Source organism: Lichenostomus cassidix, chromosome 11 (genome assembly GCF_008360975.1).
Source record: "Lichenostomus cassidix isolate B80296 chromosome 11, HeHo_3.0, whole genome shotgun sequence".
NCBI classification, from domain to species: domain Eukaryota; kingdom Metazoa; phylum Chordata; class Aves; order Passeriformes; family Meliphagidae; genus Lichenostomus; species Lichenostomus cassidix.
In genome coordinates this window covers 13,226,786-13,250,179 of record NC_139492.1, presented here as the reverse complement: position 1 = coordinate 13,250,179, position 23,394 = coordinate 13,226,786, and the positions used below count along the sequence as shown (strand labels likewise).

Here is a 23,394-nt window from a genome sequence, read left to right as displayed (position 1 = left end):
CCCTAAACAAAACCAGAGCTGGAAGCCAGGGGCAGCAACGCAGCCAGCCAGGCACCAGGGAGCAAGGGAGATGTGGACTCCTCTAAAAAAAGGATTTAGCCAACTTTCTGTTGAAGACCAGAAGACAAACTGGACGTGAATGTAGACAAGCTTAATTAGGTGAGAATAATTATTGAATTTAAAAACTGCCAACAGTTGGCTGTCTATTCAAAAGGAAAAATAAAGCTAGATTGCAGGAGTTTTGGAAGCATTTATCTACTGTCACAAAGTACCAATACATCTTTTAAATCACATCTGTGCACAGTTCAAACAGCCTAAGTATCAAATTTTAAGAGTGAAACTTTTACTACATGAAGCCAACTATTTCTGTAGTATTTTATTAATCCAACCCAATGGATTTTATGTTCCTTACCTGTAGAACTACTTACCTCATCATGCATCAAAAATAATAAGAACAAGAGTTGATTTAACAGATCAACTCCTGATAAGAAAGTTAAGACAGTGCACAGTAAATAAACTGTATTTTAATGTGTTACAAAAGCAGTTAATAGCCAGACCAGCTCCCCGACACATCCACTACCACTCGGTTTGACAAAGATTTCCTTCCAACAGCTCGAGATGGAACAGCTTTTTCCCTGCTCCTGTCTGTTCTGTAACACAAATCCCGTTTACATTCGAGGTTCAGGTTTGCACATACAGGCAGTCTGCATAAAGCCCAGTATCCTTCCAAAGCCTTTAGGGCTGGTCAGTCACACCTGGAAGAGATTTATCTGCACTGTCATGTGGATCATGTCACCAAAATGATATACAAAAGTCAGTTCCAGACAGTTACTTTAGTAACAACCAAAAGACATGAAGACAAGAAACTGAGCAAGAGCATCAATGTGTCAAACTTTGAGCTAAAGCAAAAAGCAGAAGTTGGCTGTGTTTTTCTCATTTGCCAGGTAATGCTTTAATGACAAATATAAAAAGACTGAAAACATCTCACTCTGACTGCCTTTTTTTTTCTTAAACAAATGGTCTGCTTTTATAATTACAAATACTGTGTAATACAATACTTTCTTTGTACTGCAAACCAACAAATACAAGGATGCAATCAATTTTCTAAGCATCTCTAAATTTGAAATGTGAATTTTTTAAATTCGGAAAGTTCTCAATAATTGTTCATTTTTGTTAGAAGATAACTCAAAGTACAACAACATCTAGACCTGTTTTTAAAGGAGCTGTCTTTCCTGACACATCTTTGAACATAAGCACTCCTTTCGAGTTCAGTACATTCACAAATAGCTCAATTAAGAACAGTATCACCAATGAATTGACTACTGGAAAGAGACAAAATTTACCAAACATACAGAAATATAAGTTTTACCATAGCAATTATGCATATCAAAAGATGACACCTGTAATTAATTTTAAAAAGATACAAAAAAGAGAAAAACCTGAATTACAGAAAAGAAAGTCATATTTATTTAATGAAAAACTAGAAGTTAATAAAAATTAGCAAATACACAAAAAATATACACAAACAGCAGCAATACTATGTAGTGACTTACAAAGGGGGGGTGGGGAGTAGGAGGGGAAGCAGCGGCCAGAGACCAGACCGCTCAACATGGCTTGTCAGTCAAAGGGGGAGAAAAAAACACAAACAAAAACACGAAACAGTATCCTTTTCAACAGTACAATCAATCTACAAACAAGTTTTTAGAATTATTTTACAACATTTCCTGTAGAATCAATTCTTAATACAAAAGATGCCCATTTTGGGTGTATATATATTTTCAGTGGTTTACTGTTGACTTATTTTAAATATATTAGTTACTACATGCAACTGCTTCCTGTAATTTAACAGCCTTTCCTTTTATTTACCTTCATTTATGTCTACCCTCCATCTACCAAATAATTTGTCTGACAGTCAAAGATGGTTACCCTATTTCTGCTAAATTAAATGCAACGGTTTTAAACACTGGCCTGAAGAGGTTTGATTGCCATTTCAACACATGGATATAGTTACGTTGATGCCTAAATTGCCGTTTTCTGCAAAGAGCTGTGCAATGCTGGTGTCAAAGACTAGACAGTCACTATTCATAATGGCTGTTGCAATTCCCTCATGAATGGATCGAGGAGTTGCTTCCCAAGTCAATCGCCGCCTATGCCCGTTTAGCTCGAGTCGATAAGCAAAGTTTTCTGCTTGCTTGCGTGTTCCTATCAGCTGTACAATTGCAAAGAACTGCTGGTGACCATCATACTTTTCCTGTTTCTCCAACACTAGCATGAAATGAAAGCCAAAACAAGACTGCATCATAACCCAGTCAACAGCACCAGGAAGATTAATGTCCGTGGCCAGGAACACTATATCCTCTCCCTGCAGCGTTGTAATTGACTTATGCTGATGCATCAGGTGTGGCATTACAGCATCCAGAGAGCCTTGCCATTTACACGAAGCACCGGGACAGGGACAGGAGTAAGGCCTAAACTCACACAGCTCCTCGTGGTCTGCTTTTTCCGTGTGTGGCAAAGTTATCTCGCAGCCGGAAGAGGCGTATTTACACGGGAATAGTACGGAATTGGCAACTTTCTCCATAGCCAGGTTCCGGATGGAGCCCAGCGGGCCTCGGCAAGTGGGGCAGCACGTGAGTTTGGGGCGACAGTTGCTACAGACCAGATGGCCACTCTGACACTGCAGGATTGGTGGCAGCACATAGTCAAAGCACACGGGGCACTCAAAGAGACTGGCCAAGTCATTGTTGGAAGCTGTGGTGCCCGTCAGCGCGGGCACCCTCTGCGATGGTGTGCACTTGGAAGTACCTGTGGGTAGTGCTGTAGCAGTCTGACGGCTCATTTCTGCAACAGAACAGAGGAAAAACACATCAGCCACATTTCATTGCTTCTGCACACAGGATTTCTTGACTTACAAAGAAGCTTCAAGAGAAAACAGATACAAACAATAGCAAAAAGCCCTCCATGTAATACAAACTGCACGTATGTGTACATCAGTTGTACGCATACAGTGCAGATATTTGCATGACATAGAAACTTGAACAAGTTCTGCTCATTGTTCTAAAGTGGAATTTCATGTTCTTAAAGTGGTATTGGAAGCTGCAAGGAAAAGGAGTAAAGACATGCTAAAAATAAGAACTTTGTTGTAGGTGGTTTGTTTTTTTAAATACTGCATTTATTAAATGCTTCACCCAGATCATTTATGTGTATAAACTTCGTATGGAACAATTCTAAGCTGCTGTGTATAAGAAATTAGCCTTTTTTAATGAAAAAAATTATCTTCTGCATATGAACTTCTCAGTAATCATGTTTATGGTGTAATTTATTTTTTTTTAACTGAAAAACAGTAGCAAGGAAAAACACAGTCCAATTACTACCCTGCTTTTTTCCCAGGATAGGACAGTGACTCTTCATTTTCCTTACTCTGCTACTGAGGCCCACAGCTTGTAAAGCACATCCACTGCTTCAGCTTCCTGAACTAAACCATTTGGGAGGATACCAGAAAAAAATGCCAAAGCAAGTATTTAATTTCCCAAATAAGACTAAAATTCAACCTTCACTTGTTAAATGTGAGAATTAGTTTTACTATGTAAGTACTCAGACATGTGCAGTCCCTTAGAAAGGCCCTGTTGATGAAGTTTTACGTTCAGTTGAGCTCCCACTGAAGTTCTGTCCTTTCCAATGTCCCAAGACAAAGGTGACAGCTGACCAAACAGCTTGCTCAAGCATTCCACAGATGTGGAACAAGTACCATATTTCTTAACATGTTATGTTTTCCTGCACTCCTAACTTTTCTCCTTCCTGTGCAAAAGGAATTACTAGCACCATCTGAAAAAAATAAACACAGTTTTGAAAAAAAATAAACCATACCTTTGTAGGTAAAGGACGGTTAAATAAAATGCTATCCCAAATTGGCTTCTGTTACACAGTACAATTCTCAGCCACCCTAAGTGCCTCTCTGTGAGTACAACCAGCTCTGGATCTGTCACGTACGTATAAAGCTCTCAAAATAAACCTCATCTTTAATCTCCTTGCTATTTGACATGGGAATATTAAGCAATAGGCAAGCTTCCCATATTTAGCATCATTTCACCCACAAACTTACTCATACTTGGACCAGACAGCTCAGAGCTGCATACTGTGCATGCTTTTGCAAGACATGCACTGTTTGGGGCACCAAGCAAAGGAACTGAGAGATTCCAACTTGCAAAATGACTTAATCCTTGACATTCAAAAAGTAATGACAGACGGATAAGTCCAAATTCCTCTACAGAAGTGCCTCTGCCCAGAGCAAGAAAAACATGACTGTCTAAGATTCAACGTTCAGTCACTGATTTTATGAGTCTCACAAGCCCACTCAGAGCACCTTCTCAACCCACCAAACTCTTCTTCCATCTCAGGCTTGGTGGTCTAGAAATACCCAATTCCCATCCTTGGAAAAAACCTCACGCAGCAGTTTTCGGTGCTGGGCCATAACTGATACTGCAGAGATATGACAAGAATGTTTGTGTCTTTTGGCTATATCTTCCCACTGTGAGGCATTCGAGCTTAGCTGAGAAGTTTCGGATGTGTGTGACAAATCAAGCATGTGTCCTGGGGAAGCGATGCTGCACCAGGGAGGGGATTTGAGCAGCAAGGCCTCTGCCAGCTGCACTGCTCTGTGGCCCCAGCAGCCACAGGTGGGGACTCGTGAGGCACCCTGCACTGCTGTGCTGCAGAACAAACCAGCGCACACAGGACAATCAATGCTGATCATGCTGTTCGCTTGGAAAGAGCATGGAAACCACAAGCATATTCATATGCAAAATCCTGAAATTGTTTCCCTTCAAATACTACAAACACACACATTTTAGAAAAGTCTGTGTGTGCTTCCTCTTGCCTGACCCTGTACGTCCTGATCCAGGGATCCCCCGTAACCTGCAGATAATGCTGGTGAAAACCACTGTGTCAGACCAGTTCCCTGGGCAGCCTGACGAGCTGGGTGAGCTCTGATGCCTTTAATTACACCTCCCGGAGCCCATGCAACAGTTAAATGAAGCAACCTACAAACTTTGCGAAAGACCTTGCGCACAGACGCACTTCCCACTTGAGCTTTCTAAGCTACGGAAGCACCGGAGAGCAGAACTGTGCATTCCCAGCACTCCTGTGCGAGCAGCCTTCACACACACCTTCCACAACCCAGGACTCACAGGAGCAGGGAATGAAAACGAGCAGGAATCTCTGAACCAGACCACTGAAATTAGCATGCAAGAAAGAAACTGGATAAGGCTATAAACTGTAATTTACCAAGCTTAAACCTGCCCATAGCCTACATTTTCATCACTCTTGTTAAGACAGAGATGAATAATACATTTTTCATGGCTATCTCAAAAGTTACAAGTTAATCACAAGCCAAAGTTTTAACAGTAGAATATATTTAAACCACCAAACGATGAAAACCATACAGTTACAAACCAAGGAAAAACAACTATAAAACTAAAAAGTTTAGATATATTTTTAGTTACAAACCCCTTACTACAGGTAAAAACCCCTATATGCAATATTTGCTATTGTATTATCTTTATTTGCACACACTAGGAATAAGTCTCCAAGCAACAGCGACAAACTAAGATACACTAAGGTGTCATTTTCAAGAGTATTAGTTGCTTTAACTCCAATTATCAAAAAGACTGTACGTATCCAAAAAAATCTAACCAAAAGAAAGACCACATAGGGGAAAATGTATCATAAGCTTTCCTAGTTCTAAATCAAGAAAATCTGTTCTTGGTAACATCAGAAGGCACCGACCTGTTGATAAAAGTATTCTCGACACCGCTCTGGGGAAGGCGATATACCCATACCACCGAGACCTCCCGCGGACACGACTTAAGAGCTCCTACAAGCCCACCTTTAAATAGTGCGCATAAGGCAATTTACACGGCGCTACCTTTCCCCTTGCAGGTTTTACTCCCCGGCAAGCACGCAGACCAGACGCCCTTCCAGGAGTACGGCCCGCTGGAGGCAGATCTGCCCGTCATGGGGCGCGGAGGAGCTCATGGCGTGTCCGCGCAGCACAGACGGGCTCGGGGCGCTGGGGGCGCGGGCAGGGCAGCGACCGCGGCGAAAGCTCCCGCCACCCCCGGCAGGCCCCGCGCCGCGCCGCGATCTCACCGCCCCGGGCGGGGCCCGCAGCCCCCATGTGAGGCCCCGCGCCCCAAAATGGTTCCCCGAGCTTCCCCCGGCACTGCCGGCCCGGGACGGCCCCGCCCCGCCCCGCCCCGCCCGCGGCTGCCTCCGGGGGAGGGCCCGGCCCGGTCCCGCCCTCCCTTCCCCTTCCCTTCTCTTCCCGCGGAACCGGGATCCGGCCCCGCCCTTCCCTTCCCTCCCGTCCCCTCCCCGCGGAGCCGGGGTCCGCCCCGCCCGCCCGGCACAGCCGCCCCACGTGTCCCCGGGCAGCCCATCCGCTCCGCACACGCGGCTCGCTCCGCACGCCCGCAGGCCGCAGCAGCAGCCGGCCGTGCCTCGCACCTGAGCACGGGGAAAGCCTTCTGCTTCTCCCGCAATAACCACTTTTAAAAAGATAGAGATTCCGTTCAAAACTCTTCTAATACATGAAATTCACTTCCTGCTATTTCAAGGATATCCCTCAGATGAGCATTTCTCACTGTGGATCTATAAAGTCCCATTCAACAGGAGTTTTCTCCATTTATATAAAGATTATTCAATTAAGCAAAAGCATAACCTACAGGAAAAAAATGCCCAACAGAACTGGAACAATGTGGCGTATTTGATTATCTATCTGGACTATTAAAAAAACCGAGAACAGTTAAAGGATAAAGCAGTCGGAAACCATGTCAAGACACTTGCATGATGCAGACACTTAGCCCAGAAAAGTTTAGACATTATGGAACACTGATGTAATGATGATAAGATCACGGAAGTTTCAGTGGAGGCAACAGAACAACATACTACGATAAATTAGTGCAGTCACATAAAAAGTAAGGCTACAGTATCTGCGTAAAGAAAATTATCTTTAAAAATGCTTTCATACTATTTGAAATCCAAGTCCATTTCAAGGAAGACTTGTATGAGCACTGTAACACATGCTAATAATGCCTAATCACTATAAACAAAAACTGCCCATTCACTACAAGGCTTCCTTCAGTCTCACTCCCAAACGTGCAATATTCAGCATCCCACTAGGTAAGTCAAGAAAGTTTCCAAGCAAAAAAGCTGAAGAAAAATTGCATAGAAACAGCTTCTGAGAAACGAAGAGCATGTTCGGAAGTGTGTGAAACACGCCCTAGGCTCTCCCTCCCGCGGCAGAGCTGTCCCCAGGGCACACCCAGGGCCCCTGGACACGTTATAGCTACTGCTGCACATGTGCTTTGTGCTGAGGAGGTGCACAGTGCCTCAGGGAGAAGCCTTTGGGACCCCGGACACCGAACAAACACTGTGAGAATAGCGAGACACAACCAATCCACTGCTTGAAAAGCTCTGCTGAGGAGCAGGCGCTTGGAAAGCAGTTTCAAGAAACTCAAAAAGTTGGTGTACTTAATGGGCCAGGAAACTAACAACAGTAAATAGGACTAGACTGATACTTTTTCAGTTTCTCACCTTTCCAAGGTGTTAGCTCCACACACATTCTAGAAATCACATTTGTGCTTCACTGGAATACAGACAGGGCACCTTTGACAAATTCAGTTTAGCACCATCCACTTCTCTCATATCAAATATCACATCTTCCCTCATCTCTTCACCCATATCAAATAGATGAGAGTTTAACACTTTAGCTTGCCTCTGAAAGGGTAACTGAGTATTAGTTTTGGGGACAAAACCCCCACCAAAGTTCTGTATAGTCATCTTAAAGGCTGAAAGGGAAGAAGTGTCATATAAGAGTGATACAAGGACAGGAAAAATTATTTATCACAAATGTCTGCACATGAGGCAATAAAATATTTTTTCTATAACATTTCAAAACTGAGTTCAGGGACTGCCATTCAAAATGCACTCTTAATGCATTACAGCCACCAACAAAGTAATAAAAAATCTTTTATCTTTTTCAACTGTACAATCACATTTGAAAATAAGACTTTTAAAACACACAGTACGGTTAGAGAGCACTGGAAATGAGAACAGGATGAAGTTGTGAAAAACACTCAGAAATTACTTTTTACAAGATGTGTTCAATGCCAAAGAATGTCAACCCAAAAGCTAAATGAATGGTTGAAAATACTCATTAAACATAAAATATACCAGGAAAAAGCTTGCCACTATTTTAAAAGAAATTGGTACTTTTAATTTCTGTTGAACCTGAAAGACATTTTAGTGCCCAAGTTTTTTGCCTTTTGCAGTCTATCAGTTTCTCTCTCCCAGCTCTCAGATGCTGGGTCCCAAGGGCTGGGCATGGTTAGGATCAAATGCAGGCTTGGACAGACATGTGCACCCCTGCTCAGACACAGCCTCTGGACCTGCTGGCCTACTTCAGAATTTTTAGAAAACAGTTATGACATAAATTATTAATCAACTATATAATACAATTTAGTCTCTATACACTCTGGTTTTGACTAGTGAATTGCAAATTTTTTCAACCCTTCCAGACACTGTTTTCTTTGGTGCCCTTAACTATGCTATTTGCTATTTCAGACACCTCAGGGCTTCTCTTTTCCTGCAAAACAAGCAAAAGCAGATCAATCCAATGTAACAGAATATTATACAATGAGACCAAAATAAATATACAAAACTGAGGCAAGACTCATGATTATTTCCTTTGCCAAAATGTCATCTGTCCAGTTCATTTTTTTTTCATACACAATTAGAGCTTTTCCCACTACCTTGCAGTGACCCAATCTGTCTGAAATTGCAGGCAGCTTTTTCTCTGGCACCTCAAGACGTTCTCTACCAACCCCATTTTCCAATCATCAGACAAAGAAATCCCAATTGATTTATATAACCATGGAACTGGTTTTGTGGCCACCACTGCAGTGAGCCCCCAGCCCTTGATGCCCCATGTTTCTGCTGCGTCTCACACGAGCTCCCTGGTACGACACATGATCATCAGTGGAGCCCTGGCAGTGCCAAGTCAGATCTTCTCCACGTTCAACACACACGATGTGGCAGATGCAGACACAAACACAACCATATCAACACCAACAGCATTGTTACACCCACCAAATCAGAGTGACCTATTTTTGAGTCAATGCAGAAACTTGAGCTTGGCCAGTGCTGTTTGACTTCTGCCTCATTGCTATCACTATTTCTGTGGTGGAGATATGACAGAATATTCAACATCAACCCAGCACCGGTTTTTTTCTAGCTATTAAAGACTTTCTTTCCAACAACTTTATAAAGTAAAATTAAAAAGGAACAGTGTGCTATGGAAGATATATCACAACCACATCAAAATCACATTAGTAAACAACTACTGTGACTGATGCACTCAATTTTAAATGCAACAAAGAACTTCATCAATTACAACAGGTTAATAACCTGTACTCCAGTGAAACAGAGCTTCAACATCCAACTCTGCACAGAATATTGGAGATCATGGGGCTATGGTATCCTGCTATGCTATGCTTTCTTTGCCAACCTTGCAAACAAAGAAAAGCTGAGGAACAAGCTCTGAGAAAATACCTGATAAACCCCCAGATTTCATTCAGAATGAAAACTAAAAGTGTCTGATCAATAGCCAAAACCTGAGTTTGGACCACTTACTCTATACTATATATAAAATGCAGCTTTCATGCCTTATATGTAAAATTAAATAAGAAAGCAGGCTTCCTAGTAAATTCACACCACCTACAAATTATAAAGCAAAACAGGACATTAATTTTTCCTGTCTTTTGAGCTTGGAAGGAGAGGAAGTAGGACACAATGCAAAAGCTACAGGAGCTAGCAAGGAAATTCCTGAAAATTTAAACTATATTAAAATCAACTAATCAAATGCCAGTATGAAAAGAGAAAATACAGTAATACATTAAATAAATTGGTATAAGCAATAAAATAAAAATATTGATATTTGGTAATCAAATTGTTGATATTTGGTAATCTAATGTAATAAAAAGGAGTCACGCCACAAACTAGCTAGTGAAACTATACACAGCTAAACAAAAATACAGAGAAAAATCACACTTTAAATACAAATCAAAACCAAACACTTGCATTAAAAAGATCATGAACCACTTCCAAATTGGACTTGACCATATTTTTCCTTTTTAAAAACAAGCAAATAACTTATCTTGCTGTGCCACTGCCAAATCGCACCTACCAGAGGAGGTGTGAAGATGGTGATAGAGAAACACTGCTGCAGGCTGTATCCTGCACACTGCTGCACTGCACCTGGTGGTGCTGTCTGACAAAAGGCTTCCCTCTGTTTCCCAGCTCCATATCCCCGGTGCCAGGATCAGCAGGCAGCCAATGCCCAGAGTCCTCCTTGCCACAGGACACCCAGCGTTGCCCCCACGGACCCTACAGCACCACAAACGATGGGATGGACCCCAAGCAGCACCTATCCCCCAACAGCCTTCTGAGAAACCAAACAGAGCCTGCCTGTCTGCAGACTGCTGTGCGCTGGGCACGGGTCTCCAAATTAAGATGGCAGAAGCCATAGAATCTAATTAAATAAAGAAGACTTCATATGAAAATACAGATAACTCTATGTAGACTAAGTAACAGGGAAAATATTTTTGTTTTTTAATATCTAGTTTCTGTTCACTGTGCACAGAGCACACTGAACTGAGCTGTATCAGAATCATCCAACAATAATTCAGCCCAATAATACCTATAAACACAGGGAAACAGCTACCTTTTTAAAGTTCTAGACATACAATGCTATAAAGAAAAGTAAGGCAGGCGTACAGAAGGATCAGCTACAGAGTGAATCAGTAACAGCAGCAGCAAAGAGAAAAGCAAGTTATTTTTCATACTCTAACACATACTGCTATTCAGAAGTATCTAAACAGGAAGCACTCAATTGTTCTACAAGGCATCGTAGATGGGCTCTGTATACAATTACACTCCATAAGAATTTCTTTAAAAAAGGAAAAAAGGAGAAAATAACCAACCCTTTGTAAACATTAACAGCAAATCCTACCAAGTGTGACAACTTGGGGGCTGTGTTTCTTTCCTCAGTCTGATTTTGCAAACCCCATACTCTTCAGTGCATGCTGTAATTGCCACGCAATATTGCATCACCGTTGCTGTGTCTGTGGCAGACACAGGGAGGAGGGTGTGGCATGGAAGCACCTACCTTAACTCAGCAAGGCTCAACTGAAAGAAGTACCTGTTCTTTGATGTGTCTTCACTTACAGAGTCTTTCTGTGATAACTATTCCAATTCAAATTCAAGACCTATTTTATGCTCAATATTTTCCCTGCATAACATAACAGTAGTAGGGAGCAGACCACCAAAATAACCACATCTAATCAAAGAGACCTCCAAATAGAGACTGCCCTATAGGAGACTGATGGTGGCACAAAAAGCCCCTCTTGTAAGAAGTCAGGACAGGATGACATACATTCACTACTTTAATAAAGATGCCTCCATGTTGTTCATTGCTTAGGTTCATACACACTTCCATTTTAAATAATCATTTATGCTTGGGATCCTTCATTTGTTCTATATTCCTGCATGCAGTCCTGATGACAGTGGAGCCTGTGTAAAGTATGGCAATGTAAACTCAGGAGGGCAAATACGTAGGGGAGGGCCTGTTGTATATTGTTGATATACTGCAGGTATAAGAAAGAAACCACTGACCTTAGACTCTAAGCAACCTCAATCTTAATAAAAGAAGTACAAAATTACAGTGGGATTTTTGCATTTCTGATGGTTCCACACTTTTCACTACGTCCTTTCTTTAAAGTCCCATTTTCTGCATACCTTGTGTTTCTAGAAGCTATTCTTTGAAGCGTGTGTGCCTCCATTAAAAACAATTCCATTTTATTTAAGTGACTTATTTTCTCCACTCATCAATTCGGTATCAACTGTTTCTTTAATATTGTTGCACAAGGATTCAATTGCCACAATAACAAGTATTTTTTAAATCACTACAAAATGTTTATCAAATTCTCAAACTTGGCTACTGACAACTCTGCAGCCAAGCCTGGTTACACTGCAGCAGAGAGCAACAGCTCTACAGCTTCTCATCAAACGCTCAGGTTTGAAATGTAGCTTTAACTCACAAGGAAGAGCAGTCTGTCTCCCAGAAAGTGTTCAACCTGAGCAGAGAGCAGCAATGGGTGGAACTGCTGACGTCACAGACCACCATGTTACATGAAAAGACTTGGAGCATTCCTCCAAGCCTTTAAAAAAAACCAAAAAACAACCAACCAAACCCACGATTAGTGGTACTAGAGCACACATCTGTGGCAGGGGAGACCTGGCGTTAGTTCCTGTTTTGTCACGAGCTTCTGAGTCACCACAGGCAAGTACTTCCCTGTTTTTTACAGGTTTTAAACTACCACAAGTAGCTGTGAATCTCCCACATCAACGCAAAAAGGAATGAAGTGACTTGATATGGATACCAAGTTAACCCTGTTAGACCCTATTCAAGTTTATTTCAGGTTAGTAATAACTAAATATCATTACACACTGAAAGACACTGTAAAATTATTTAACATCTCAGTTTTCATAGTCAGCAATCATCAGACTTCAGTCACTGTTTACTTTCTAACTCCTGCTCACATATGGATAACTGCCCTCTACTCATTCCAGTATTTTGTACATCAAAGAGACATCATGGAGACATTGGCAACACCCCTCTCACTACTTCTATTGTATCTAATCTGAAGGCCCTCCTGATTTTATGAAAAGTAAAGTAATCTTTCTTTAGAGGGATCCTTGTATCACCAAAAAAAATCCCTCAGCTTTCTTTGTGAAGCTCCAAGTACCCAGATCTTCAAGCAAGTGATTTAAATTCAGCAGGGAAAAAAAAGCCCGAAACAATTACATGTTCTTTTATTGCCATTAAATTCTGATCAGGTACATCTCAAATGCCAAGTAAAATACATGCACTATTTCACTTATTTGTATTGCCTGGGAATTGCTTCATGGCATACAAAATTAAAATTCTATCGTAATCACTCTGAAGTCAGGCCTGAGTTTGCACCAGAAATTAAAACACAAGATACTATAAATGGTTTAGAAATGACAGGAGTAGACACATCTGTCTGATACTTCACATTTTCTTCATCTGCACTTTCTAAATTCAAGGCCTATCACTGTCTTTCTCTGCAAAATATTGTCCTCTCTTCTGTTATGTATTTAAAATCAAACCTTGAGTCTATGTTGCACTGCTGAATTTCAAACATAAAATCTTAGCAATGAATCACTGTCTAGGGCACAGTCACAAATTTCAGTACTTTTTAGCCTTTATCTTTTACAGGAGTATTACTGAATAGGTTGGAGGATCAAGCATTCAAAAAATGGGAAATAAAAAATTTAGTTTCATAGGCAACCTTAAGTCTACTTCCTCATATGCTCATTAAAGAACAGTCTTCAGTTAAATCATCTTTTTCCCTGCACTCAACTCCATTAGTAGGTGAGCACCTCTGCATCCATGGAAGAATTATGATTGCACAAGGAAGAAAAACTTTTGCTGAAACAGAACACCTGATTTTAAAATAAAACTGTTTAGGTCAGCACTGGTTTTAATATGCACAGAGGTGCTCTTACAATTACTGCTTTACAGGTGCTGTTTTGGAGGAAAGTCCATCTCAGCTTCTATTATGGAATGCACACTTTTTATCTGTAAAATTTCCTTTCTAATAATTAGACTTGACCCAGCACAAACCCACACTAAAATTTTATAGTACACCAACATCCGCCAGCCAAATGATTCCCCAGTCACACCTGTGCAACCAGTCTCCAAATTACATCCTTAGTGCACTTGTGCAATCACACAGATATTGGCCACAGAGAAATGAACCCTACACAAACCAACTCCCAACGGTGCTGATGCCTTCATGCACAAAAAGGGGGAAAATTCCTCTGAATGAAAGTAATTTTGTGACTCTAAAGACTTTATGTAAATATATGTGCATAGATATTTCAAAATGAACAGTCATTCAGAAACCAAAACAGTACTTGAGCAGAGCATTTTCAGAACTTTTACAAGAAGACAACTACACATGCACCTCCTAAGATGGAAAGGAGCAAGACTTAAAGCTCAAATACAGGCAAAAGTGATCAACTTTAGAGGAATTTATAAACTAGCTTTAGTTAAACACAAGAAGTTTCTCTTTTACACCTTAAAGTGAGGTCATATACGTATCAACACGTGAATGCGTATCAAAGCATGTTTCACACATGATTTCCACACCAACATTAGGTAATTTAAGAAGATTAAAATATAAAACTGGAGCAGACCCATGTTAGTAAAAAAAAAAAGACAGAAGATAATGAGGTTTCAAAAAAAAAAAAAAATCAGAATCCATTTTTACAGAATGGAGTTACAGTCATTACCTTTCAAAGTAGCAACATCCCATGTTTTAAAGGTTCTTAAATATTTTAATAGCAGTTTTAAGAAAACTGCTCAGTTACAGTATTTCTTAAAAGCTTTTACATACCACTACAAGAAAATGATTTATCTACAGCACAAAGAAAGACCCACCAGAAAAAGGCTCCATGACACCAGGCACACACATAAGGGATGTTGGAGTGTAATTCCACCATTTCTACAACAAACAAAAGCAGGCTGCCACCAAAATGAGTGGTTGTGCTGTCTGCTTTTTACCCACTGGTCTTCTTTCTCTTTAAGGTAATGTATTCAAAAGGACCCATCTTGCACAAGGACCTGAGCACTTCACTGGCACCCCGAGAAGCCACCAAACCCAAGTGGCAATGGAGGGTACAGCCATCCTTTCTTAGCTCTCAGCCTGCACTCACAGGGACCCAGGTGCACCTGCAGTGACAGAGGGTGACACCTCCTGCAGCAGTACTGAACCCGACAGTCCCATACTGCAAGCTGCTCTGCAAAGGGAAACAGAGAACAGTGACCCTCTCCTCATGGGTGGTGAGTTTTCAGCTGAATTCAGGACTAAAAGTGCTCCGTTTCACATTCACATTGGTGGCAGCAACACTGCCAGTTAACATCAGCAGCCCACCAGAAACTGTCTTTAGCTACTTCAGAACTGTACCCTGGATGTGCCACAGCTCGAGCAGTGCTACATCTTCTATTATTTCTCCTTTCCTAACACTGACTTGTTAACAACTGACCACATATTTTAGGAGTAACACTGACTTGTAGAAAAATCATAAGGAAAAAAATTACTTTTAAACCCCATTTCAGACTAATACCTACATCACACTTCAGCACGAAGCAACTTGTACTAAGATTTACAAAACAGAACTTAGAAACCTTGTATTGCAGATGTCATCCCCTTGTAAAATACAGAAGACATATAACTTTCCCTCATGAAAGATCTGTAATACGGAGTGAACGGGACAACAAAGATAAACCTTTTAACACATGTACATTTCTAAGCTAGACACCAATTCTAGAAATTTTTATGTAATTTATTTTCAAGCTTTCCTTCCTGCAGTTTAACACAAAAATTGTTTTAAAGTACTCCTACTCCAGTTAAAACCTTTGGACAATCCATGCATTGAAAAAATTTAACTTAAATTTTCCTTCAACACACTTCATCTGAACATGTATTTGGAAGTAACTCTTAAAAATTAAATGCTCCTCTTTGACAGCATTAAAAAAAACCTTGAAGAGTGACTGTGGTCTTTCTTCAAAGACTAAATTACTTTTTCCTCTGTTCAGTACTATGTGCAAGAAATGTAGAGAAGAACCTTAAAATATTTCACTTAAAGCCCTCGTGCCACTGTGCTGGTTTTGCTTTGGCTAGTTCATTTTCTTTGCAGCTGCTGGGACAGGGCTGTGTTTTGGGTTTGTGCTAGAAGCAGTGCAGATAAATAAAAAGGGTTTGGCTATTGCTGAGCACTGCCTGCACAGAGTCAAGGCCTTTTCTGCTTCTCACACCACCCCAGCAGTGGGGAGGCTGGGGGTGAACACCACACTGGGAGGGGACACAGCCAGGACAGGTGACCCCAGCTGACCACAGGGATATTCCACACCAGCTGGCAGCATGCTCAGCATACAAAGCTGGTGGGTAGAAGAGGAAGGAGGGGAGATGCTTGGAGTGATGACATTTGTCTCCCCAAGTAACCTCCAAGCACGATGGAGCCCTGCTTTGCTGGGGATGGCTGAACACCTGCCTGCCCATGGGAATTGGTGAAACAATTCCTTGCTTTGCTTCTGGGTGCAGCTCTTTCTTTACCTATTACACTGTCTTTATCTCCATCCACGACTTTTTTTCACTTTTACTCTTCCAATTCTCTCCTTGATCCCACAGGTGGGGAAGTGAGAGAGAGGCTGCGTGGTACTGAGCTGCCAGCTGGGGTTAAACCACGCCAGCCACACAAACCACACTTCAAAGAACTTCTCTTTCACTTTTAAGGGGTGGATGAGTAATTTTTTAAGCGGCCAAAGTTATCACTTCTTGGTTTTTTTCATGTCCAGCAAGGTCATCAATTGTTACAGGATAAAAATGTATTTCTGGATAAGGCAAACGAAAAAGGAAAAGGTCAGCAACTGTCTGTAGACCAATTTACTGCTCTTCTTGTATCAATTTCCCTGGAATATATCCACAGTAATTTTATAATTCATTTCCAGGTGCAAAAGGACAAATACAGATTTTACCATTTAAGTATCATTTTACTTCTGCCCTGAAAACACAACCAACCTCATTTTTCATATTCAGCTTCTACAAAGAAAAGCAAGTCAAAACCAGAAGTTACCATTTGGTTAGCTGTAATTACCTAGCACTTTATCTGATTAAAGTACTGTGGAATTAGTAACAAAATCTCTCATTATTCCTATAATAAGACAAAGAATCACCATTTTATACATTCACTAAAAAAGGCATACATTTATAATAGTTGTCCTGGGCATTACAGAAACATGGTATGCAGTTTGGGTCAGAATTAGAATCTCCCTCTCTAGTGACACAAAACTTAAAGACTATTTATAGGGCATTAATGCTGGGTTTTGTCTTCCTTTGCTCCTTTGTACAGTTAACAGCTGAACATACCCTGGCATGATATCAAACAACCCCAAGTCACTGACTTAGGAAGATTTTTGCTACGTGCAATTGAAGTGTTAATAGGAAAATCTCAGGTAAACCTGAAGTAAGAGCTCATAGTAACAACACAGCATTTATGTGTATCTCCCAATTTCTAGTCCACAGTGTGATACTGTACACAGAAAACACACACCAAAATTGCATTTTTATCATGACATTGAACATTCAGGAAAGGAACAGTACGTACACTTTGAGAAAGAGTAACCCACTTACAACAAATTTTTCTTCTTAATGGAACAAAACATTTTGTTAAGGTAATAATATGTCTCTAAAGGTTGTGTGTTTTGTCAAAGTAAAAAAAAAAAAAAAAACCCTCTTACTATTTTTTTAATCACTACTAATTTTCCTTTTTTTTTTAATGCTGATTTCCCTTCAAAAAGCAAAGCATCAGAAGAGCAAAAAAAGCCAGTAAAAGAAATCTGCATCTACAATGCTCATGACATTTAAGACTGTAAACTCTGGAGATGAGATCCTATGCTTTAGGCACCACGTGATGGCTGAGATGAACTAGAGCCTGCCAGCATCCTCACTTCACTGCTGCTGCTTTCTGCAGCAGGTAGCACCAACAGCACTGACCAGGTAACCACATTCAGCAGCTGGAAACATAGTGCACACTTTGGCTTTCTGCAGACTGGGTACATGCACTACAGCTGCAGAACTGAGTTCTTTATATGTGTCAAGAATTTCAAGTATCATTGATTTACCTTGACTATTCTGGTTCAGTTTAGCTCCTGAAAATGAGACAATCATTAAAGCAAAAAAGACACTGATAATCCATTTGGCAAAACTCGTTCAGCTTTCAAAGCTGACAGTTACAAGACTACAAGCATCAAGCACTATTACAGAAGAAAAATAAAGCGAAGTGATTGTAACTTAAAACTAAGAACACATTTCTAATAGCAGTTGCATGCATAGTCTTCCAGAATGTTTCATCTGAAGAACACAGTTCCTAAAACTGTCCTACTTGATTTCTTTGAGTTTTCAGACCCAAGAGCTGCTTCTCACATGAACATGATCATGCTCCCCTTTTACACATTAGAGGCAGGTGTCTGACATTTGAGCAAGATTTTTCTCAATTCACACTAAGCAAATAGCAGCAACTCTACTCAAACCTAACTGAGAAAAGTACTCATATTATTTAAAGTATTTACTTTCCTTAGTTCACACCTGCTTACTTGGAGCCACTGAATTTCTGAGCTAACTCCTCTAGTACAGTCTAATTAAGAGTATGGCATTAAAACCTTATCAACAGAAATGACACATTAACACTTTAGCTACTTCATCTTGACGTGCACTTTCAGGTCAAAAATGCCCATCATTTCACCAGATTCAGAATTCTTGGGTCACAACAGACTTCTAAAACTATATCACTGATAGACAGGTCTTCTCTCTGTGCTTTCCTCTATAATTTTTCACTGCTATGAAAAGGGCCAAGGTTATTTAAGAATATTCGTTTCCATTGAAATTACCATAATTTCTAGCACTCGATTTTTACTTTAGGTATAGCTCCCCAAAGTTATTTTTTGCAACAAATTACTAGTCCAGAGATCCAAGCTTTATCCCAAAAACCTCTGCATTAGTGTACCTGTATTCCAATAACTCAAATCTTGTTGCAGGCCAGCTTGATTAAATCGGGGTTGAGAAGAGTCCCTTCCATTTCCCTCCCCCTCTGGAATGCACAGTGCTAGTCTCAGTTAAGAAGGGAGATAAACAGACAACTGAAACTATGTCCCGAGCGTGGAATATCGCATGTCCTTCATTACCTAGTCCAATTAGCTATGAGCTTCCTAACAGACACTCATCTGCCACGTTAAACAAATTAAATCACTTTATCTGTTTACTTAGCCTATGAGTGGACTACTCATTACAGAGACAAAGCAATATTCACCCAGACTAGTTGAAAAAGAGGGTGCAAAGACAATATTGAAGAAATATTGTATTAACATGAGCACAAAATAAAAGGGACACCAGTTCACCCCCAGAAAAGAAACTTGGTTCTTCTCCTGAAGGAATACTCAGGATGCTTTGCCTTTCACCACAAACGCTGTTGTTTCCCGTCCTTTTAAAACCGTGGAGAAGGGGAAAGCACGAAGGTCTCCAGCCTTTTAATTTTTAAGGGGAAGCCGTGGGATGAGCAAGAATCTCCCTCCCTGTTTCTCTCACGGGATTAGGTAAGAGACTGCAGCCCTGCCGGGAACGTCAGCGAGGGGCACCCAGCAGCCCATTTAGCCCGGCAGCCCGTTCCTGCGGCGGCCGGGCCCGCCGGGAGCTCGCCGGAGCCAGGCCGCCTCCCGGGCCGTGCCGAGCCCGCGCCGCTCCCCGAGCACAAAGCGCGGCGGGGCCGAGGCCGAGCCCACAAAGGGGCAGCCCCGGGCCGGGCGGCGCAGGCCCGGCCCGACCCGCCGCCTCCGCCCGCACACAATGGCCCGGCGGAAGGGCTCGGGCCGGCGCTCCCCGCAGGCCCCGCCGCGCCCCGCTCCCCCGAGCCGCGGCCGCCGCACGACGCCGCCCGCCCGGGCCGCGCTTAGGCCGCACCGGGGCCTTGTCCCGAGGCCGCCCCGCGGCCGCGCCCGGGCCTCCCGCGAGTGGCGGCGGGGCCCGGGCGGGGGCCGAGGGCCGCGCCGAGCGAGCCGCTCCCGCCGCCCTTCGCGCTCCCCACGGCGCTCACCTGTGGGCGCCGGGCAGGGCGGGACCCGCTGAGGCGGCCTTGGCTCCCCCGATGGCGGCTCCGTGCGGGCCGACTGCGCTGCGCCGCTCCGGCCGAGACGCTCCGTGCGCGGCCCGAGCCCACCGCGCGCTCCCCGCCCGCCTCGCTCGCTCGCTCGCTCCCTGCGCCGCGGGCACGCGCCGGCTGCGCCCGAGCGATCCTGCCGCCGCCTCCGCCCGCGCGCGCGCTCCACGGGCGCGCTCCCGCCAGCGCCCCCCTCCCGCGCACGCGCACCCGCGGGCCGCGCTCTGCCCCGCGCCCGGCCGGGAACAAAGGCCGCGCTGCCCCGCCGCGATTGCCCGGGATCGCCGCCGCGCCCCGCCCCGGCCCCGCTCCTCTCACCTGAGCCGCCGCGGGGCCGCCCGGGCCCCTCTCAGCCGGCGCGCTGCCGCGGCCCCGCAGTCGTGGCGGCCCCTCCGTGCCCGGGCGGCGGGAGCGCCCCTGCGCTGGCGGCGAGCTGCCCGCACCGCATCCGCAGGCTCCGCGCTGCCGGGGCCACGCGGGGGCTGTCACAAGGGCTCCGAACTGTGCCTGGAAAAATGAAAGCGCCCGCAAAGTGGCCTCTCGCAGAGAGGCCGGGAACGTCCAGCACGGGGGCATTCTGGTGGTTTTAATGGACTGTTAAAAACAAACCCCTCCTCCGGTCTCTGTTCAAAGACTTTGCATAATTCAGGTTAGGTCCCCGTGCAGCAATGCCCTAATACAAATGTAACTTTCAGCGCATAAACTGGATGAAATAAATGTAATTACTGTTGTGCTTACATATGCTTTGTTGGATTAGGACTGTGCTCATCTACTGAAGCTATTCAGAGGCTTGCCAGAGGAGAGACATTGTTTATTTTATTTTCAGTAAAATATTTAAAAATATGTATTTGCTATCTTATTTCCATTTTTTGAATGACTGAAGCGTTTTCTTGGCCAGTTTAATTGATTATCCAGATGGTTCTCAATATCCTCCTCATTCCTTTTGATGACCAGTAAAGCACTTCTTTTTGTATAACATTCCTATGTTGAATCTGCCAAGTCTGCTCCTATTCAGAGAATTTTGTGATTAATTTTAAGGCAGATTCTCAGAAACACATCACTGTAGTGAGGCACTACAATATGCATCAAACCCACTCTTTAAGAATCCTCCCAAGTATAGATAATATCAATTATTTATTGTCAAAGGATGGCCAACTACAGCAGTTTAAGTTCTTTGCACATAAGTTCTCCCTGCACACCTTGTAGCTATGCAGTGGTTATTAAACCTTTTGCTTTAAGTATTCATGAGGAGTGATACACATGGCAATGACTGCCAACTCATAGTTGGGCTGACTTATTGAATACTTAAGGAGATGTGATTAACTAAAATATTATTTTTGGCGATATATAATATGTCCTGAAGCAACATATTTCCAATAATACAGTTTTTCTCCACCTTCAATGTTAGTACAGAGTAGGGCTAATCATTTGATGTATTTTTAAACATATAGGGGTCTATTCAGCAGCAGAAACTTCAAAGAAAGGTACTATCCTATAGAGACCAAGGAAAAAAGCAGCTATTATATTAGCAGTTAGTATTTTTAGAGATGCGAACCGGAATGCTTATCAGTTCCAGTAGTCTGTGTGGTTTTGTACAAAGGATCTCTGTGGTTAACACTCTGATCCTGGAAACACACACTTTTTGCTAAAAAAGGGCAGGTTGACAGTCTCACAGTCCTGTACCAGATCAATGCATTGCTGCTTGGTCAGTATTAAACAACAGAGTATAAACAAACTTGCACTGTCCTGAGTGAACTAGTTTCTCCAGCAGTGAAGGTAATTAAACCCAGCTTCTGATGGTTTTTTCTTCTCTGACCTTGCCACAGGAACCTCCCAGTTCATTCCCATGTTCCTGCTACCCCCTGCAATGTCTCCAACTTGCCCACCTGCCTTAACCCCAGTGGCACCACTGCTCACCGGGGCTGGTAACTGGGGGTGCTCCAGAGGGAACACCCAACGCAGCTGCTCCCGGCTCTGCTCCCAATCCACTGCTCCCTCGCCCAGCTCCCACCTTCCAGCTCTCCAGCTGCACACCAGAGTCACCATCAGCAGCCCTGCTTATCTCAGTTTTCCTCCACTATTCATCTTCACATTTTGCAAGAAAGTTACAGGAACTGCAGTGTCTTTGAGACTCGTTCCTCCCTCAAACTGGGGTGTCATTAACCCACAGGGTCCAGAGTTAGTGAGTGCTGGCTGGAAGAGCCCACGGCAAGGTGGCAAAGCTTCATCACTGTAGGAAATGAGGGCTAAAAGGGCTCGAAGATTAGTTAAGATGCATCATCTAATCCATACTCCACAGCAGAAATGCTTAAACCTCTCATGATGTTTGCCTGTCCTTACTATTACATTGGTTCTCATTACATTCCTATGATGTATGATCTAAATCTCCCATTATAATTTCAGTTCATTCTTGAAAAACTTCTATGAACACTGAAACACTTCTTTCACTCTTCTGTTTTTGAATACTTTCCTATTCAGTACATTACATCAATTCCTTTCCATCATTCTTGGTTTTGCTCTCTGCATACTCTGGAACTGCTCCTTTCATTATTTTTGACTGCAGTTCTGGCAACTGGACTCAGAACTCCATCTGAGGCCCTTTTAAATGCTGAATAATAAAGGCTGACTCTATGGGGAGGCCATTAAATCAGCAATATCTGTTAATATAATAATTTCAAACTGAAGTCAGTAGTTTTAACATCAAGTTTTACTAATTATTTATTTATTGACATTACTTTTGTATGCATTGTTTACCAAAAAAGTACCTACTGTCAGTATGGAAATATATAATACCACTGTCCTTGAAGTTATATGAGTACGTAGGCCTATAGTTTAATGGGATTAATGTTTCCTTATTTGACAATAATGTCTGTAAGTCTTTAGCTTCATTTTATATAATAAAATACTATTTTTCTCCTCTAAACTTTAGACAAGATCCTCATTCTTAAAAGCCCTATTATTTCACATTCATTTAGTAAAACTGGTTATAAACTACTTATATGAGTTTCTGTAGTATTTTACTAACTTCATACATTGTCTTAATATACATTAATTTTTACGTGAAAAGTCAGTGGTGATTACTTTATGTTTCTGTAAAACACATTTTTGTTTCACGAATGGAGAAAGTATGAGCAACACATAGCAGCATTCTCTTGAGATGAAACAGGGTTATCAGGGATAAATTGGCTACTCAAATTTTGTGTCTGGATATGATTTCTTAGGCAGAAATACTGCTTCTGATCATTCAAAGTAACACTCAGTCGTGGGAGCGAAGTGCCTATGCCCTAAGAAAAACACCCAAACATAAACTCATTTCTAAGCTTGCCTGTAACAACACTGAAGTAAGAAAAAGTACACATGCTTAAGTGATTTTTCTACTTACAGCTTTTCAAAGTTTCTAAAAGTAATGAATTCATTTTCACCCACTATCCTATTCTACCTTTTTTATTATATATCAAAATGAGAACATTGAGCCATTAAGAAAACTGAGTACAGAGTGTCCAAGAAAACACACTTATTTTTGAGACTTGCCTAATTGTC

The 23,394-nt window shown here is 42.4% G+C and overlaps 1 protein-coding gene and 1 long non-coding RNA gene across 7 annotated transcripts; one reads left to right on the top strand and one right to left on the bottom strand.

Annotated features, from left to right (window-relative positions):
* Positions 1-1,444: 1,444 nt before the first annotated feature.
* Positions 1,445-20,313, bottom strand: SIAH1 (siah E3 ubiquitin protein ligase 1). 6 transcript variants are annotated; one of them, XM_085071911.1, is made up of 2 exons: positions 20,173-20,313; positions 1,445-2,841 (listed from the first exon to the last, which is right to left on the bottom strand). In XM_085071911.1, exon 2 carries the CDS (start codon positions 2,837-2,839, stop codon positions 1,991-1,993), a length of 849 nt encoding a protein of 282 aa, XP_084928037.1. In that variant the 5' UTR covers positions 2,840-2,841; positions 20,173-20,313; the 3' UTR covers positions 1,445-1,990. The 6 variants fall into 6 exon arrangements, with proteins under 6 accessions (XP_084928037.1, XP_084928035.1, XP_084928038.1 ...); XM_085071909.1 differs by lacking the exon at positions 20,173-20,313 and adding an exon at positions 19,792-20,003; XM_085071912.1 differs by lacking the exon at positions 20,173-20,313 and adding an exon at positions 19,153-19,387.
* LOC146432332 (uncharacterized) lies at positions 16,933-17,982 on the top strand. Its single transcript, XR_014854558.1, has 4 exons — positions 16,933-17,158; positions 17,293-17,377; positions 17,504-17,702; positions 17,847-17,982. It is a non-coding gene; the product is annotated as an uncharacterized LOC146432332 (long non-coding RNA).
* Positions 20,314-23,394: the final 3,081 nt, after the last annotated feature.

Coding starts and splice junctions, on each gene's coding strand:
- SIAH1 (XM_085071908.1), bottom strand. CDS start 6,014: ATGACGGGCAGATCTGCCTCCAGCGGGCCGTACTCCTGGAAGGGCGTC. Junction 2,842..5,923: donor TAAAACCTGCAAGGGGAAAG/GTAGCGCCGTGT, acceptor GTTCTGTTGCAG/AAATGAGCCGTCAGACTGCT.